This window comes from Plectropomus leopardus, chromosome 7 (assembly GCF_008729295.1).
Source record: "Plectropomus leopardus isolate mb chromosome 7, YSFRI_Pleo_2.0, whole genome shotgun sequence".
In the NCBI taxonomy this organism is placed as follows: domain Eukaryota; kingdom Metazoa; phylum Chordata; class Actinopteri; order Perciformes; family Serranidae; genus Plectropomus; species Plectropomus leopardus.
In genome coordinates, this window is record NC_056469.1 from 32,510,638 (window position 1) to 32,530,407 (window position 19,770).

Below are 19,770 nucleotides of genomic sequence, written 5' to 3' on the forward strand. Positions count from 1 at the left end.
AGATCATTTAGGCAGTTACAGACAGATAATTGTTGTAATTTTCTTGGTATAAATCTGACACTGAAATTATTTTACACAAAATAACCTCAAACTACTCAACAAGGTGGTGAAACCCAAACTCATATTTCCAAAAGAGAGTTCCTCTCATATAGTGATAATTATGAGTGGCTCTTAAGGTGAGCTTGATGCACTTCAGTCCACCTTAAAAGTACACTATCTGGGGGGCGGGGCTAAAAGTGACTGAATTATTCATAGAGGAGGCACATCCTGGAGGTGTGACCCTGCAAAATACACATGAAACCAACTCTTGTGTCTGCCTGTGAGCTTCTTCTTCTTCCACCTCTCACACACACACACACACACACACACACACTCACACACTCAGCAGCCTGTCTCTGCACTGAGGACACCCTGGGGTGTGTGTGAGAGAGACAGAGTGTGTCCAACTGTTTGTGCTGGATCTTTAATCCCCTTTTCATCCCAAAGAGTGAGTCTCAGTCCGCCTGTAACCTCATCACACAGGGGAAGAAAACATGACGGACGCAGCGACCAACATGCGGCTGAAGCTGCCGATCACCTGCTTCATCCTGGAGATCATCCTCATCATCCTCTTCGGCGCTCTGGTGCAGTACGACAACGAGACGGACGCCCGGGAATGGCACCACATGAACCACTCTGACTACGACAACGACTTCTACTACCGATACCCAAGTGAGTGTCCTGTGGGTGTGCGGAGGGTCAGGGTCAGAGGTCACAGTGAGTTCAGGGTCAAGATGCTTTAGCTCACAGTGAAGTGTTTCTCAGGAACCAGCGTTATCACTGTGTTTATTACTCATACCTGCAGCTGCCAATTTGATGAGACCACGAGCTTTAATATAACAGAAAAAGGAGATTTTGTAGAAAGCATTTAGCAGATCAGTGATGTGGGTTTTATCGTGCCATGTTGACCATGTTTCATTGTCCTGTTAAATTCTTTAAAAACGTATTTAATGAATCATAATACAACTAAAACCTGACACTGTGCTTTATTTTGCAATCAATTGCACGTTTATTGGAGTGAAAACATTTGACTACAGTACCCATGATGCCGTTCAACCTCTACTCCACCTGCTTCATTAGGACAGAGGTAGAGGAACATAATCAAGCCAACAAATGTTTAACCCTTTAACACCTGGTTAAGTTTTCTTCACCAGCATTTAAACCTCTAAAACCTGAGAGAATTGGTTTGATTTCTTTAAAAAAGAGAAAAACTTTGCAAGAAATATCCTGCAAACTGGGAAAAAAAAGGTGGCATGGATTGTTAAAGATTTTTTTTATGCTCTAAAAATATATTTGTCATTTGTTTAATTATGTAACAGAAAAAAAGAAGATAATATTAATTCTCTCGTCTTTTTGTTGTTTTTTAAGGTAATTTTCTTGTAACTTTTTACTAATTTCTTGCTATTTTGTGGGCTATTTCTAGTTATTCTCGCATGTTTTTGACAGAAATCAAGCCAATGTGCTCAGGTGTCAATGGTTTGAATATAACGTAAAAAGTCAGAAAGAGACTCAACATTTGCAGTATTTAGATGGTTTCTGCTGATAATGCAGGTCAAACTGCTTTAAAGCTCTAGTGCAAAATCATAATTCAAAAAAATACAGCATGTCTGAGTAAGCTATGATTAATAAAGCGTGAAAGGGTTGTTAAATAAAGGGAAGCTTTTATATCTGAAACTTGATTTTTTTCCACAACATAAAACCATATATTGTGGTAATTTTTGTCTATTTTTATTTGTGCATCTTTTTGAACGTTAAAGAATACATTTTATTGTAATTTTACAAACTGTTTCTAATAATGCTTCATGCACCTCTCTAACACCAACATGTTCCTGTCCTCTTACATGCTCCCTCGGTGGTTTCTATACCTGTGAGTATACTATTTTGCGTGCTGCTCCAACTCATTTCCATATTCAGGATATTTAAGATTTTGTGAGCCCATCAGTGGAGATGTTTTATTGTGAAGGGATGGGAAGCTGCTGAGCTCTCTGGTTTCCCTAATTGGACACGTCCCATTCTCTCTCAGTGAACATTTTATAGAGATTCTTCCGGTCCGCTGCTGTCCCACTGCGGAGGCACATCCATTGATCGTTAATTTCCTAATTTATATGGATTGATGGTGTAGAAAGAAAGCTTTTTTGGCTTCACGGGATTGAGAGGAGACACAGGGTGCTGATTACAGGCTGCTCATTACTGTCTTCATAAAACAACATTTTCTATCCATTGACACAAACTTCAAGCTGTTTTTTCAGCACTTAATAATCGTAACAAATCAAAAGCTAATACTCAAAACATGAGTCCAAAAACCACAAAACACAGTTCCACCTTAATGAATCAACATTAAGTAAGATGGCTCTGGGCTGACGCGTCTTAACAAGTCTGACACTCTGAGGTTTACCTGGGCGTGTTTCTCTCAGTGTGTGTGTGTGCGTGTGTGCGTGTGTGTGTGTGTGTGTGTGTGTGTGTGTGCCTGCGTGCGTGCGTGCGTGCGTGCGTGCGTGCGTGCGTGGTGTGTGCCGGAGGTAGAGCAGAAAATGAGGAGAATGTAGTGAGAGCAAAGATCTCGTACTTAATGCTCTTTAAATAACCAACATGCAACCTTCCTCCTGCAGGCAGCAAACTCAAATGTTGACTTTCTCTCAGTCGCTGAACTGTTTGCCTCTGCATCGAACCCGAGGCTGAACTCACCTGCAGGGTCTTTGCAAGCTGACAAAAACACCAGCACAGACTCGAGCTAATATTTGTGCCAAATTTCAATTAAATTTGACAATTTTCAGAATGTAGAATAGAATAGAAATACTTTATAAGTCTCGTTAGGGAAAATGTTTAGTTACAGCAGCAAATAAGAGAGCAGCAACTGAATAAATTGTTTGTTAAAAAGGCATAATAATGCAAATTTATATACAAAGGAAGGCACTGAACATAGAATAAAATAATAATAATAATAATAATAATAATAATGATAATAAAGACATTATGTACAGAGAACAAACAAACAAACAAAACAAAGCCAAAAAGATTAAAAAGAGAAATAAAAAAGAAAAAAAAAAGTGTGCAAATAAGTGTGCAAAAACTGAAGATGGATGTGCAAACATTGTAATGTATTGTTTCACTCTGTGGTTTTCTTATCAGGTTGAAATGATTCAAATGCAAAAGAAAAAAATAATATAGACACTACTGGGAAACCACAGGGTAGTAATAAAATACATTTTTAAATCATTCACAAAATTATCATTTTACCAACCGTTTAAGCGATGGTTTTCATAAAAACCCACCATGGGGAAAGTGCATCATTTATCTAGTCCAATGCAACAAAAAAATCCAACAGAACAAAGACATTAGTCAAATATGAAAGTAATCTTAATGTAATCACTGAGAGCAAGAGCATATAAGAATGTTTTCTGACTTTTGCACAGGCTGTAAATAGACACGTGTTTGTTAGCACTCGATCTGACATGAGGCGGGTTTCAATTAAAGATTTGCTCAAAACTTAAGCGATATTTTGGAAATGTGGCTAAAACACAACATAGAGATGACTGTCTCTACCACTGAGTGATGTTGTGCGACTTCTCCTCTGGTGATAACAATCCCAGTAACCATGGCGATGGATGTTCAAAACATTAGCAGCTTCATTTCTATTGCAGCCACCGCACTAGTCATCATTATTCCAATCCAAGTCCACGTAGGCGTGTTAAGACAAGCACATAGCCATGGCATCATGTGACCTAGAAAAGACTGAAAAGGGTTTCCACTGCAGTTTGGACAAATATGGCTTATTCCAATCTGCTGAAATATCACCCCATGTGATTGTAAGAACTTTTTTGCGAAAATGGGAGTTTTTTCGAAATTGACGTGTTTCCATTAGACGTATTTTATATGCGCAATTTCATTTTGGGCAATTCGTGGGTCAATGGAAACCTGTCCAGTGATTAATGCTATCAAAGCAGGAGGAGAACTGAAACATGAAATTCATGTTCACAACAAACCTCCAAACTTTACCTGATTTTTTGAATACTAGACAGTCACCTAAATGAAAAAGATGGATATCTTGTAGTGTGCAAATTCAGGATTCCTATTATTCGTCATTTTTATGCTTCACATAAATCAAAATTGTGTTTTACACATCCACTACTAAGTGAGACCACAAAAACGAGACCACAAAAACTGTAAAATATAAGCTGATAAAAAAGTGCACTAATAAATAAGCTAAAATTAGGTTAGAATGGCTACGATAAATAGTTAAAAATTAATAACACCTCCATGAGTTTTTTTGCTTGTGTATAAATTTAGAATCACTTTTTTCACACAAATACATTTTAATTGAAGCTGTTTCTGTGCAGTACAGGAGTTAACCAGGTCAACAGGAGAGGTCATTTAGTTCAGTATGCATTCTGCTGAAGTGAGCAAATACTGTCCCAGAAGTGTTTCACAACATGACGTTTGACCTTGTTTTGAGCCTGAACATGACCTCTGAAGAAGAATGCACCCAGTGAATTTCAAGACTATCCTCTTAAAAAACTAAATATTTGGTCATCAGTTCAAACAGAAATATTTGTGACAGACTGAAATATCTCAACTATTCGATGGATTCTTTATCCAAAATTATCACACTTTTCCTGCTAAGTCATTATTATTTGTCCCGCCAAACTATGAGAAACATACTGGAGGCTGGTTTAACAAACACCACAGAAGGTAAAACAAAAACTGTCTGAGGTTAGAAAAATAAGAGAGTTAAGGTCCGTTGGATTTAATGGCTTCAGATAATCTTTAACCCGACACCTTCACTGTAACCAGAGCAGAGACAGAGTTTGACCGTCATGTTTCACACTTCATCTGCTGTGTGTACACAACCTCCATCCTCCGTCCCGACTGCAATAAACACCACAGCTCGATCTGCAGGTTATCTGAAGGGCAGCGTGTAAATCCTCTGTGTTGGTGGCCTTATAGTCAATGTAAACCTTTGTATGTAAATTGTCTGTCCTATACGTCCCTGTCAGATAAGGACAGTATGTCAACTGAAAATACGCCTCATAAGTCTTCCCACGTGTGCAACGGAAGACAGTCAACTGATGAAAGAGGCTAAACAGGAAGGAAACCCAGACACTCGAAAAAAAAGTGATAAACGAGGAAGAAATACGTTCAAAATCCTTCCTTATGAAGGCTAAGTTATTAAAAAAAACCAACATGTTTTGACCACTCACGAGGTGGCTTTTGGTGGCAGTGTCTGACACCAAAACCACTGACCAAGAGGCGGTTGTTGATGAATTCGGAAAGAGAACGGACTGGGGATTTTTCTGTGTGTGAGAGTGATTTAGGTGAACTGGATCAACATCAGTTTTCTTGTGCTGTGTTCATATGCCTTTTAAAAGCTGTTTAAACCTTTGAAATCTGAGCATTTGTTTTGTTTCTTTCAATAATATGTGGGAAAAGGCATTGAGCAACTTGCAATGTCCACAAAACTGTATTTATCATTCTTATAGTTATATATTTAAAAATATATGAAAGAATTACCATTACTTATTATTATTATTACTATTATTAAGTACTTTTCTCAGGTCATTTACTTGTTTATTTGTTTATTATTTAATTTATTTTTTATTCTTTTTAGAATTTTATGGTAATTTTCTTGTATTTTTTACTTTCTTCCTATTTTTGGGGGGGGGGGGGGGGTCATTTCTAATCAAGTTGCTCATCACCTTTTTCCCATGTGGCTAAGGTTTCAAAGGGTTCAACAGACTCAATTAGGAAACTCTTTAACACAGATTTCATTAGTTTATCCCAAGGTGGTCAGAATGAGCCTGAAGACTTTTTTTTCAAATCCTTTTTAATCCTTTATGCATGAAAATGTCAGTCTGTCCTTTTGTGGAAATGATTGGCCACTAAATGCTCAACTTTAATGAGAACATCAGCAGAAAATGTTAGTTGAGCTTCAGCAGAGCTGAAATGACAGGAAGCAGAGCCCGTCACTGCTCTGATTGTAAAGGGTCCTCCTGGATATCAGTGTGTGTATCTGGGCCAAAATGCCAACGGGGACACTGGCAACACCTCCACCTCACCATGCCAATGAACGGTCACCATGACGACAGCAGCCACAGCACAGTGCAATATTGTGTGTGGAAGTTTGGGACAAATAAGGAGAGTTAGAAAGCGGTGCTCACAAACTGAACCGAGACAATGAGGGTGGAAGGAGACTAAGTTGAGTGAGTTCATCGTCCCGTTTTTAGGGTCTTTTACACAGTGGCCCAGCTGTATTTTGGCATTATAGAGTCATATGAAAACTTTAAAAGTAATGATTTTTAAACATAAATATCATGATGGAAGACCACCGAGTCACAGATGAACCTGAAGCCCCTTTTGGCCAAAGCTTACGTAACTGTGCCCGTTCACAGAGAGACTGTTTTCAATGACAAAGCCCTTAAATGACTCAGTTGTTGGCAGTAATCTGGTGTTTTTGTTGATGGAGGCTTTTGAGGAGCAGATACGGGATTGATCTAAATGACTGGTATCTCACTGAAGAGCTCTTGTCACCACAAGCATAAAAGGACATTTTAATGTCGTCTAACAGCTCGATGAACATTTATTTTCATGTTTCAAAATTCTTACATAAATGCTCTCTGTCTTAAACCCTTTGGAAAGAAATTGGTATAAAGTACAAGGAGATTACCTGAAATTAAGAACAACAAAAAAAGAAAGAAAAATGAAAGTGAAAAAAAAACAAGGAAAGAAAATGAGTATTAAGATTACAGATGTTTCTTAGTGGGAAAACAAAAAAGTTATAGCAGAAGCAGTTGTAAAAAGAAGTGGACCCAGAATTGAGCCTTGTGGAACTCCTCTTTTGTTTGTTGTGAGTCTATTTTTTTCTCCCCTGTTTTGGTCAAAATGTCGCAGCTCCTACAGCCATCTTGGTTCAATTTGGCCTCTCCAAAAAAGGTGACAACTAGCTCAAAGCATTGTTCTTTCTAATCTTAGCCGGTGTTTTCCACATTGTGCAGGTTTCCAGGATGTGCACGTGATGATCTTCATCGGCTTCGGCTTCCTCATGACCTTCCTGCAGCGCTACGGCTTCAGCAGCGTGGGCTTCAACTTCCTGATCGCAGCGTTCGCCCTGCAGTGGGCCACGCTCATGCAGGGCTTCTTCCACGGTATGCACGGAGGCAAGATCCACATTGGGGTGGAGAGGTATGTTGACGCACATGCACGCTCTGACACACCGCAATATGTTGAACGTGCAAAATCCATAAACAACCTTTTTGTTTGAGCTCCTACATTTCAAAGCACACATCCTGAGGCAAGACACACATATATCAACAAATCCCCTTCAGTCACTGTCCCAATTACTTTTAGCTTTTGCCTCTCAATGACAACAGCTCAATGTGTGGAGCAACACCTCTGACAAAAGGTGTTAACACTCTGAAACCTGAATCGACATCACTTTTCTTGTGCTGCATTTAGACTATTTTTAGTCTATCTCTTTTTTTCAAATTGTCAGGTAATTTTCTTGTATTTTGTATAAATTTCTTGCCAATTTCTGGATCATTTCTTAAGTTGCTTATTCCCTTCTTGCCATGTTTTCCAACTGAATCAAGCCAATATGCCCAGGTTTCAAAGGGTTAAATGTTATTGTTTGTCCATGTCCTAGAGAATCTATTGTATCAATGTTGTTTCTCAAACTCTGTTTCTTTCAGTATGATCAACGCTGATTTCTGCACCGGCTCTGTGCTCATTTCATTTGGAGCCGTTTTGGGTAAAACCAGCCCGGTGCAGCTGCTGATTATGGCGATGTTCGAGGTCACACTGTTTGCTGTCAATGAGTTCATCCTGCTGTCGCTTTTAGGGGTGAGTTACAAAGGGACAATGGTAATGAGAAGAAATGCCCCCAAATTTGCAAGAAATTGGTAAAAAAAAAAAAAAAAGAAAGAAAACACTAGAAAATGACCTGAAAATTACAGAAAAAAAACAATCAAACAAGGGAAGAAAGAAGGGTTGTGTTTAATTTTGTTTCAGGCCAAGGACGCCGGCGGCTCCATGACCATCCACACGTTCGGAGCCTACTTCGGCCTCATGGTGACCCGAATCCTGTACCGACCCAACCTGGATAAGAGCAAACACAGGAACAGCTCAGTCTACCACTCGGACATGTTTGCCATGATCGGTAAACATTCCCAACACTCAAGCTGCAGTGTTCACTGCTCAGAAGAGTCCATTACTTTCATTTTAAACTTTATTTTTAACTACCGCCAGGACAAAAAAATTGTAGTTGCTTCACGCTCTTTCCCACCATTTCAGCAATTCACAATGTACAGCTGCACATCACAGATACTTTAAAAAAAATATTTTCCTGTAATTTTAACTAATGTATTTTCTTTTCATTTTTGGGCTATGTCTTGTAAAGTCACTCCTTACTTCCTCGTACCTTCTCTCTTTGTTTTACAAATTTGAGAAGATTTTCCGTACTTGTTTGTACCCTTTGGACCGAAGCAATATCATTTGGCCTCAAGTCAAACTTGTCTCATAAATCTGTTGACTTTAGACTAAAAAAGAAAGAAAAACAGAGACCTGCAATTCGACTTTGGCTTTAAGATATCTCACGACTTTGCTTGGACTTTAGCATTTTGTATTGAGGTTTTAACGTCCTTACCAAACCCAAATGTTAAAATTATCTTATTAAAGGGTGTGCCGCAAACTCATCATTTTCTTGGTAACAAATATACTTAAAATCAATTTGTCAGCAGCCAAATATATTGTGTTAGCTGAAAGGAAAGGTGCATTGGTCAGTAAAAAGCTTTCGTTATTTCTGTAAATAAACCGACTGTTCTTACTGCTGTGCCGCTCAGGTACCATCTACCTGTGGATGTTCTGGCCGAGCTTCAACTCTGCCATCACAGCTCACGGAGACGACCAGCACCGCACCGCCATGAACACCTACTACTCCCTGGCAGCCTGCACTGTGGCCACCTACGGCATGTCTGCTCTCACAGCCCACGACGGGAAGCTGGACATGGTGAGGACGCAAGATTATCGTCACTAGGGATGTCCTGATCAAGTTTTTTTTTTTTTTTTTTTTTTGCCCTGATCCCGATCTGATGTGATATTTCTATCACTATTACTATCTGCCGGTACTGAGTCCCGATCCGATCCTTGTATTTACCTGGATAATCCAGCTGCATGCTTCAATTACTTTCAAGTTATGAAAACGAATCCAGTGTTTATGACAGTTTAATACATTTGCAATGTGATACAAGAAAAAAAAGATTGCATACAAACAGTTCCATGAATCTTATTTATACAAAATAACAAACAAACAAAATTTAAATGAGACTCTCACCACAGTTCCACTTAGTGCAGCATTTAGTTTTTAACAAAGTAAACAAATTTAGAATATTTTTATATGGTTCTTAACATAATTACACTTAGTGCAACAACAAATTTTGAATATTTCATATGGCTCTTGACATAATTCCTCTTGCTATTTTTATATTTTTATTTTAAAAAGTATTTTATTTTTTATTTGTATAAAAAGTGAGAAAGCAAGAAAACTAAAATGTGTCTTCAGAAACTGCTCTCAAATCCACTCAGTACAAGTACGGGACACTATAAATGAGAAAGCAAAGTCATGCTATAGCTGAACTGAAACATTCCCAGACACAACAAATAAAAATCAGTCACACTTATCACAACATTATAGTGAAACTAGTTCAATAAAAATGAACAACAGAAAATTGAACATAAAATCTGTTTCACTTTTTTGGAGCAGCAATAAAACAAAAAAATCCTGCTCTCCGTTCACCACACCTGTGAGGGGGCGGATTTAAATAAAGGATCGGGCGGGGCATGTGATGAAATATCTGATCACCATTAACCCTTTAGGGCACGCTTTAATATTTCACACAATCGTACCGCTCTGCACACAAAGTGCTTTTTGTGCTAAGTGTTTTTCTGCTTTGATGTCTGTGGGATCAAAAATGTCAGTTTGAATGGGTTTCAGTGGAGCATTTATTGACTTTAACAGTCTGACTGTAACTGTTTAATTTCCACAGTGTATTTTAGACTTATTGTAGGAGCTGAGCTGGAAATTCACTGATTACACTCAAATACACAGTTTGGACTGAATTTATGCCATATGCATGAACACAGACTTTTTTCTTTTTTATTAAATACTTTTTTTTTTTATCCTGGAAGAAATTCAAGCAGCAAACATAATTAAAAAAAAAAACAATAAAAATAAAATGCTAATTATCAAAAAATGAAGAATGAAAATGGGTAAAATGCACCAAACAGTCACTCCTCTTATATCTGATCAGATCAGGACTTCCCTAATTATCACTGATTTCAATCGTGGTTCCTGAAATCAAATGAAGACCTGAAATACATTGGATGGCCAACTTCTTAGAGTGAAATTTAGCTCCTCAGGAGGTGATTCTTAGCTGAAGAGGTGGATGACGGCTTCTAGTTCACGATCGGTGTGGTTGGAATAAAAACAGCAGATGGGATAAATTCTCTCGCTGAAGTAAAGACGACAGAAAGAACCAGAAAAGTTTCTTTAACATGTTTAATTCCTGTCAGCAGGGAGGATCTTATCAGAGTTTAAAACTCATGACAGAGTTACTCAGAAGATAAAAGCTGATGAGTGTGTCGCCTACTCACTCACTTACACACACACACACACACACACACACACACACACACACACCAAACAATGTGAGTTGTGTCACAACTCCGTCACACGGAGGTTCATGTGACTCTCAAACACTTTCTCATAGCTGTCGACAGTGAATCATCCCGACATCACGACGGGACATTCCTGCACCGATAGAGATCAGAGCTGATTCGTATTCAGCGCAGTGACCTGACGAGGGAGCGGATTTAACCTGTTGATAGTAAAGACAAGTTTGTTTGCCGCTTCACGAGTGTGTGAAAGAGTCTGCAACATGTTACACACTGAAAGCTCCTGCTGCTCACATCAGGCGCACATTTCTGAGCTGCTTCCTCTGCAGCTGTGCAGATTAATTCAGGATTCTTTGCTGTTTTCTTTGAGTTTGAGAGCTTAATTTCTAGACACCAAAAGCAAGGAGGTTGAATTTAAAATGTTTATTGATTAGTTTAGTGGAACAGCTAATGTGAATGTTTCTGAAAGATGGTGTGTTTCTTCTGCACGCTGCACCCCCACCTCCCTAAAGCCGCACCTGCAGGCTTCTGTTGATTTTAGTTACAGGAATTAATGTTCTTACCGTAAAACTTACATTATTGACAGAGGCTATTAGTTGTTTAAATCATCAACACGTCACACAAAACTGTTGCTCAAGCAAAGATGGAAATACAGTCAAATAATTCATTGAACAATTTGAAACAAACTAATTGGATTCATCTATTTCTTTATTTTAATTTTCCAAAAACAAGGAACAACAACAACATAATAATAACAAAGTAAAACAAAACAAAGCAAAAATACAAAGCGAGAATTGCCTTTTAAAAAAAATTTTTTTTTTAAATAGTCTTCTACATTTATTAATCTCTTTTTTTGTGTCACAATATGCCAATAATTCTGCCGTTTTTGGTGCTTTAATGGTTTCAGTAAAATTAACTGAATGATTGAATTGTGAGAATCTCACCGAGCTAACGATGTTAGCAGCATTTCCATACTGACAAATTTTTAAACATGTCTACGTATATGTCTGTGTGATCTAAGCGGCAAACAAACGTTATCTCCAGCAGTTCGCCAAAAACCTGTTTTATATACATCCAAAGAACTTGTATAAAAATGATCCGCATGGTAACCATGGTAACCAGAGTGAGCCTTTAATAGAGACAGGCCTTTATTTGTCATTTTATGTGTCACCACACCCAGCTAGTAAAAGAGAGTGGGTGTTTATTTGGGACTTTATTCTTTTATTAGAAGTTTTACAATAATTTATTAAGAGCGTAACAGACTGAAGTTTAACCCTTTTCCTCTTCTTTAGGTTCACATCCAGAACGCCGCGCTGGCCGGAGGAGTCGCCGCGGGAACAGCTGGTGAAATGATGCTGACGCCGTACGGATCCATGATCGTCGGTTTCTTGGCCGGCGTCATCTCTGTTCTGGGCTTCAAGTTCCTCTCAGTAAGCATGACTCAGCATTTCAGGATGATGTCAGCGAAGATACCGTGAAATCAGAGGCAGAGATGTTGGAGCAAAACAGTGAAAACTAGGGATGCATGATATTGGAGTTTTTTGCAAATATCCAATCTGCTGACATATGACATAAAACACATTTGGCCAATAACTGATTTTAATATATTTCTTTCTTTTTTTTCCGACCTAATTTTTGTGATCAATTCTCTTCTGTAGTGGAAGTAACACAAAAAATGCTTACATAAATGCAACTTCAATAAAATAGGTAAGATAAATAAAAATAAACAAAAGGAAATAAAAGAAATAAAAAGACGGCATCACATCTATAAAAATTTTAGATTTTTAAGAATTGATTTATTGGAAGTCAATGATTCTGCAATTGTGATCATGCAAAAAATGAAAAGCACTTCACCTTAGGGCTCATGTTTTGGTAAAAAAAACATTTTTTAAAAATAATTGTTTCGTGATATTGGCAGAAATCAGCACGCTAGCCAATTCTTATATTTAATTGTAAACCGATATTATCGTTCATCCCGAATAAAATGTGTCAGATTCCAGTTAACCAAAAGAAAAATGGAAAAAAAGAGTGTTATAAATCAAAATGTATTTTCAGCAGTTTTGATCCACAACAAAATGAAGCCACATGATCAGCGTTGTCTCTTCTTCTTGTCCTCCCCTCAGCCCATCCTGGAGGACAAACTGAAGATCCAGGACACCTGCGGCGTCCACAACCTGCACGGCATGCCCGGCGTCCTGGGCGCCATCGTGGGAGCAGTGACTGCTGCCGTGGCAACCACAGACGTTTACGGAAAAGGGTAAACATTTAATTTATGCTGTCATCGAGCGACTGCAGCATTGTCCCAAAAACAGTGTTAAAGAAATCTCTCGTCTATAACACGGTTGTTAAAATTGCCTGTATCAGTAGAGCACCAGTGGCTGGAGTCTTCGTGGAGAAGTTTGTGAGATTTTTTGGGATTTAGCGGCATCTAGCAGTGAGGGCTGCAGATTAAAACCAGTTAGAATTCTTTCAGTGTTTATTTTCAGGAGGTTTTTTACCAGGAGCTAATTCTCCACAGAGGTCTCTGCCTCTCCAAAACAGACACATCAGCTGATTTAAACCGACAAGAACAATAATTAATAAAGATGTTTCACAGTAAAAATCAGTGTAACAAACACGAGAGGCCATGTCTGGAGCCAGTTTTTGTTTCAAGTTTATTAATCGTCATTTCGTCCATATCTGCGAAAACACATACAGCGGTGCAAAATAACACACCTCTGGAACTGCGTGCAAAATAAAATAAGTAAAAACAAATAAAAGCGGAGATAATTAAAAGAAACTGCACAAAAAAGAGACAAGCCAAACAGATAATACTTTTACAGCAATACATTTAATATGCAATCAAGTCCCTGATTTAAAAAGTTAAAATGCCTGGTAAAAACGATTGAAAGGAGTCAAATAATAATGTTTGCCTCTGCAAGACGGCAGGAGGTCCAACAGTCCACGAGAGAGTCACAATGCAGAGGGCTTTCCTTCTGCATCTCTCTTTGGTTTTTGTTAATCTGAGGCCAACAATCGGATCTACTTTGTCAGTAGTTCCTTTAACCCTCAACAGAATATAGAATATAATATGTCTTTATTGTCATTGTACAAGTACAATGAGATTTAAATGCAGCCCTGACAGTGAAAGAAAGAGATGTCATAAGAATATCTAAAAAAACTACAAAAAAGTTTTTAAAAAAAAACAATGAAATGAATAATTAAAAAAACTATTAAATAAATAATTAGCAGCCTCAAACAGGAGGCAAGAGACACATTACACACACACACATTCACATTCTGCAGGTATCAGTGTTGCACAGTGGATATTTACAGGCTTTTTGCTGTGTTTAAATCAAATTGCGTATATAAAATGCGCCGAATGGAAACGCGTCCTGTTTAAAAAATTCCTGTTTATACGCTCACATGAGGTGGGTTTTGAAATACACACAATCATAGGCACAAGAAAATAGGCATTTTTTGTTAACTATGATTATGAAATACCCTCCAGAAGCCTTTCGAGAAGCAGCTGTGTGGACGTTTTTAAACAACAGCTGAAAATTCAGTCCGGCTTTTAATTAATGCAATTCTTGTGTTTATTATTTTACATCAAATCTCTTATTTTTGCTGTTCTTACTGCTCTCTGTACTTTTTACTTTGGCTTTTATATATCATGGTAATTGTCTTTTGATTGTCTAAATCTTGTTTTTTTCTTGCATTTCTTGTATTGTGAAGCACTTTGAGCTGCAGTCTTTGTATGAAAGTGCTAAACTCTATATGTTTATAGAGGGCATGTTCATTAAAACTCTTCTCGGTGCACCACACTCTGTATCTATTAGCTAATAGGGATTAAAATGATACCAGTTTGTGAGTCAGTCAAGTGACTGACAAGTTTTAACTGGACTGATTTCAGCTGACAGGCCTGGAGCAGCTGCAGTGGTTTGTCCCGAATTTCCACATTTTCCAGTTTGAATGAGATAATCTCTGTGCAGTGTGAGCGTGTTTAGTTGCAGATGATATCGCTGCCACGACGACAGATTTCTTCACATTTAGTGTAAAGTCAGCGTGCAAAGACCTGCACAAAAACAGTAAATCTAATGAGAGTGTGTTGTTTTCTTTGTCTCGAGTGCTCAGTTCATTAAAACCGACATAAATCAATGTCACAGAGACTTCTCCCTGCAGCCACACATGCATGAATGATACATTTCTTCTTGTGTGTTTCAGTATGGTGGATGTATTCCCTGATGTGGCGAGCGGAGACATTCAAGCATCTTACCAGGGCGTTCGTCAGGCCATTTCCCTCGCCGTCACCCTTGGCATCGCCCTCGTGGGAGGCCTCATTGTCGGTACGTGATTGGTGATTGGAGTATTGATAGGCAACGCATACATGGTGGTAGATGGAGACAGAAATTTAGACAAACAAACAGAAAACAAAAATGATCAAATCATGTTGTTGACTTGCAAACAGGTTATTTACTCTGCTACGGGTGGTCGTTGAGGTCATGGGATATGTGCTGAGGTGCATGTGTGTCTGCAGCTGAGAGAGAAAGTGGACTGAGAAAGAAAAATGAAACGAAAAAGTAAACAAATAAATAACTTAAGAGGTAAATAAAAAGACGGAGGAGTTGGCACAAGAGCTCAAAACTAAGTTAATATGATTAGAAGATTATTAGAGTCATCTTAATGTGAAGCAGATCATGACAACGTATAGAAATATTGTTCCAAACAACTTCAAAACTGTCAAAAACTTTCACTTTCAAACTCTTTAAGCCTTTAATTAACTCCGACGTCTAGACAAATCAGTGCTCGCTGTGCAGACTCATTAAAGGAGGAAGAAAGTGAGATTTGACTCCCTTTAGTTGAGTGATGAAGGTGCAGGTGCTGGCAGGGTTAATGATGACTCACTCAACAATTAACTTTCTCAGCCGGCAGAGTTTCTGTCTTTCAAAACTCCCTGAACTGTGTTTTTGAGCAAATGTTGTTGTTGTGCATTTCTGCAAACCACAGATTCACTAACTTTTCTACATTATCAAGTATCAGATACATTAAAACTTCACATTTCAACAACACTGCAGTTAACATGTTGTTGAAATGTGAAGTTTTTGGGCACAAAAAGCACTCCATTATAGAGAGGCAAAGATCATATTTTGGCTTATAATACTCAGTTGTGGGGCCATAACACATTAATTAGTAACATGCAGCAAGGGAATGATCTGAAAATTAGCTAAGGGGTATTATTAAATAGATATTATCTTTTTTTAAAAAAAAGAAAAAACCTGTGTTTTTTAAACACTTTCTTAAGATCATTTTCTCATTTGTTTGTTTTTTTCCTTCTCTTTTGTTCTTTTTTCTTTAACTAATTTCTTGCTCATTTTTGGGTCACTTCTTGCTAAGTTGCTTGGTCCCGTCTTATGTTTTTGAATGAAAATAATACATTTTTTCTCTCATCAGTTAACTTTTTGTGAGGTACAGAAATGATAAAAGGAAATGTAAAGCACATCAGTGCCGAATTAAAAATATTCACAAACCTTCACATTTCATTTTTTTGTTGTTTAGATATGCATTGAATTTATTATATTATTTTTTTAATGTTCATAATGAAGTTATTTAATTCAGCTCAATTTAATGTAATTTTAATGTAATAATAGGCAGTAACGAGGTGTCTTTTTCTCATATCAGGGTTCATTCTGAAGCTTCCTGTCTTCGGTGCTCCTCCTGACACCATCTGCTTTGAGGACAGCATCTACTGGGAGGTGAGTCCGACAATAAGTCTGTCGTTTCTAATTTCTAAGAAGTTTCATAAAAATCATTTTGGTATTTGGTCCCATTTACAGAAGTCAGAGTTCAATTGGTACACTTCCAAAAAAATCGTGATTTCCTTAAATCCCAAACAGAGGGTTCACTGGACATACAATAATGAGACAACACAGCATAATGTCAAAATTAATTTATATGTATTTGTGTTTAAATGGAACTATTCTGTCATGGAAATTTCTCAATAATTCGTCCCAAATTAAAACTTTAACTTTTTTCTGGAAATGTGCAGAAATTCTTCTGAAATTAAGAAAATAATAAAGCGGTTAAAAAAAAAAAAAAAGGGGGAAAATATATTTAGAATTTCAATAAGTATATATTTAAAATATTGTTATAAAATCCTCATTTTACTTTTTTAACTTGTTTTCATTTCTTTCTTTTTTTTCTTTTTTTTCCCTTTGTTTCTTCTGCTTCTTTTCTCTTTTATCTTAAACTAATTTTCAGGCAATTCTCTTGTGCTTTTTGATAATTTTTTGCTTATTTTGAGGTTATTTGTTCTTTGGTTGCTCATTGCCCTCCTTTTTTGAATATTTGCTCAGGTTTCAAAGGGTTAAAGGTCCCTTTAGTATAAAATGATTTTATTCTTTCAAGGAAACATAAAGGAAAAGAAATTATGAATTTATCAAATAAAGCATCACTATAAAGATGTTTTCTTATTCAACACATATATGTCATGAGACCTTCCTTTTAGGCTCTAAAATTGAGTTAAACTCCACAAAGATGAAGTATTTTCTGCAGTTATTAAACGTCCTCGCTGCAGCAGTGACCACAGAGTGACCACATGATGGCGCCGGCGCTCTGAGGGTCAGATATCAGTGAGCGCGGCGGCACTGAGGGGACAGTAACGCTGTCTGACCAGCAGGCGGAGGTCATGTCAGCCACCAGGTGATTACAGGAATGATGTCACACCTTTTCGCTTTGGGCTGACGTCATTATATTTACCCAAAATGCCTGTGAATCATCAGGCTTTTGTGTCATGCATGTTTGAGTGCACATTTATCAGTGCACACAACTTTATACAATTACAGATTTATGGTTTATTTAGTAGTTTTAACAATAAATAAATAAATAATAATAACATACAGAAGAATTAAAATAAAAACACTGTTCAGCATTTTAATGAATGTTTTTTTAATTCTTAATTCCTAAATGCTGCCTGAACCTAATTTCTCGACATTAAAGATAAATGATGTACACTTAGCAAATATTTTTATAATCTATTTTAATTAAGACTTGATTGATTCTCTGACCTCTGAATAAATAACATCCAATAATGATTTAGTTTTGTTTTTCCATCATTAACCTCAGTTTAACCATTTATCCATTTTTATCTGTTTAATTTGAATCCTGAACAGATTGAATTTAATTATTTTAAAAACATGGGGAAAAGGCAATGTGCAATTTAAGACAAAAATATCTTCAAATTTGCAAGAAATCAGTGAAAAAAGAAATGTACAAAATGTCCCTGAAAAAATAAATTTAATAAAAAGGTGTAAGTAATGTAAAAAAAAAAACAAAACAAAAAACAAATAGATAAATAAGGAAATGACCTTAAAAAGGGGTGAATATACTAATTCTGGAACATTATAAATATATAATTATAATAATATAAATATTGTTTTCTGGACATTTTTCCCTAGCTTTAAAAAAAATGATTCAATTCTTGCAATATTTTCTTAGCAAAAATGTTAGCAATGTTTTTAACCATGTTTTCAAAAGAATTTCAAAGGTTTAAAGTTTTAAATATTTGTTTAAAGGTGCAGCACAAGAAAACTGATGTCCATCCAGGTTTCAAAGGGTTAATAAATATCTAAGAGAAACAAAAGAAATGCTGACCGCTGTGCGTGCAGAGGAATGTTGCTGTTAGAGACACAAATTAATGACATAAAACGCTGATGTGCGCCTTGACAGTTTTTAGTCTGGAAACTGTGGAGGGACGTTTTAGAATCTGAAAGGATCTGAAAATACTGATACTGTTTAACATGAACTAAAAACCTATTTTATAGTCTTATATGTCTTACTATCAAAAAATTTTTTTTTATTCTATTTTTGTAAGATCAATTTTTAAATGTCTGTTTTTGCTTATTTTTTGTTCTTTTTTTGTTTCTTAAATCAAACTGTAAAGCGCTTAGAATTGCATCTGTTTGTTTGAAAGTGGCTATATAAATAAAATTGGATGGATAAAAATCTTGAACAATCTTCCTGTGTGTGTCAGGTGCCCGGAGACGAGGAGGGACACGGGGACCAGCTGACGGCTGTGAGGACGCCGGAGACTGAGAAGCTCAACAGTTAGACACACACACTGACACAATCACACAAACACGCACACTCTGAGGTTTTAACATCCCAGCACTTGAGTCTTGCACCCTCTAGGTTGTGAAAAATACAAACATACCTGCATTGTGTTCATGCCAGCTGCAAAAATATCTGTTTTTATATGTAAAAACGTTTAAAAAATCATTTTTTTTAATCTGCAGAAATAAAAAATAAAGCCTCAAAGTAACCACTTAGACAGAGCGTGCACTAGAGGTTGATCTCGAGCTGTGGGAGTCTGCTCCCGGCCTGTGAGGAGTCTGAATTAGGAAACAAGGTGTCGAATGAAAGATGCTGTTTAATTGTCACCTAAACTCGTCCAAGACACGCTTACAGAATTTAATTTCAGCAGCTGCTTCAAACCAAAGACAAACAGACTCAAACCTCTGTTCAACAGGAACACTGAGTCAAATATAACATTTAAAAATGAGTTACATTTTCACAATAAACCAGTTTTCTGTATACTAAATAATGGATTTTCATGCAAAACAATGCAGAAGCATATTGATGGTTTTTTTTTATATATGTGTGTGTATTATCTCCTAATACTTTAGGTTTGGGATTTTCTGTGATTTTATTTTCATATTAAACTGCTTAGGTAGAACAGAAATATCACGTTGGTTCAGTCATGTACTTTTATATCGATCGTATGTCGGACCTTTAAAGATCTTTAGATTGGCCCTAAATCTGTTTGCAACCACTTTATGTGAGTTATAAGTATTTTTGGATTAGTTTTTGGCAAAAATAAATTGTTAAAATGTGTTGAGTGTCTTTTAATATTAAATAAATATTGTGATGAGAGGGGGAATAAAAAGTGGAATAAAAATGAATCCAGCAGGTTTTCATAATAAATCATAGTATCAACAGAGGGAAAGATTTTTTTAAGGAAATCGTTGATACACTGATTTATTTTTGTTGCTGTTCAGGCTTTTATATTATTGAAGTAATTTTATAAAATGTGCG

General features: G+C 36.9%; 1 protein-coding gene across 1 annotated transcript; it reads left to right on the top strand.

Moving 5' to 3' along the window:
• The first annotated feature begins 300 nt into the window (after nt 1–300).
• Nucleotides 301–19,568, top strand: rhbg (Rh family B glycoprotein). The gene is made up of 10 exons (XM_042489864.1): nt 301–711; nt 7,029–7,215; nt 7,722–7,872; nt 8,041–8,188; nt 8,871–9,037; nt 11,994–12,131; nt 12,825–12,958; nt 14,905–15,026; nt 16,360–16,433; nt 18,710–19,568. The coding sequence occupies exons 1-10, from the start codon at nt 534–536 to the stop codon at nt 18,785–18,787; spliced, it is 1,377 nt and encodes a 458-aa protein (XP_042345798.1). The 5' UTR covers nt 301–533; the 3' UTR covers nt 18,788–19,568.
• Nucleotides 19,569–19,770: the final 202 nt, after the last annotated feature.

What these genes read in the sequence shown, in the direction of transcription:
- rhbg (XM_042489864.1), top strand. Translation starts at nt 534, where the DNA reads ATGACGGACGCAGCGACCAACATGCGGCTGAAGCTGCCGATCACCTGC. An exon ending in CTTCTACTACCGATACCCAA is followed by an intron (nt 712 to 7,028) that starts GTGAGTGTCCTG and finishes CACATTGTGCAG; the next exon opens with GTTTCCAGGATGTGCACGTG. An exon ending in CGTGGGAGGCCTCATTGTCG is followed by an intron (nt 15,027 to 16,359) that starts GTACGTGATTGG and finishes TTCTCATATCAG; the next exon opens with GGTTCATTCTGAAGCTTCCT.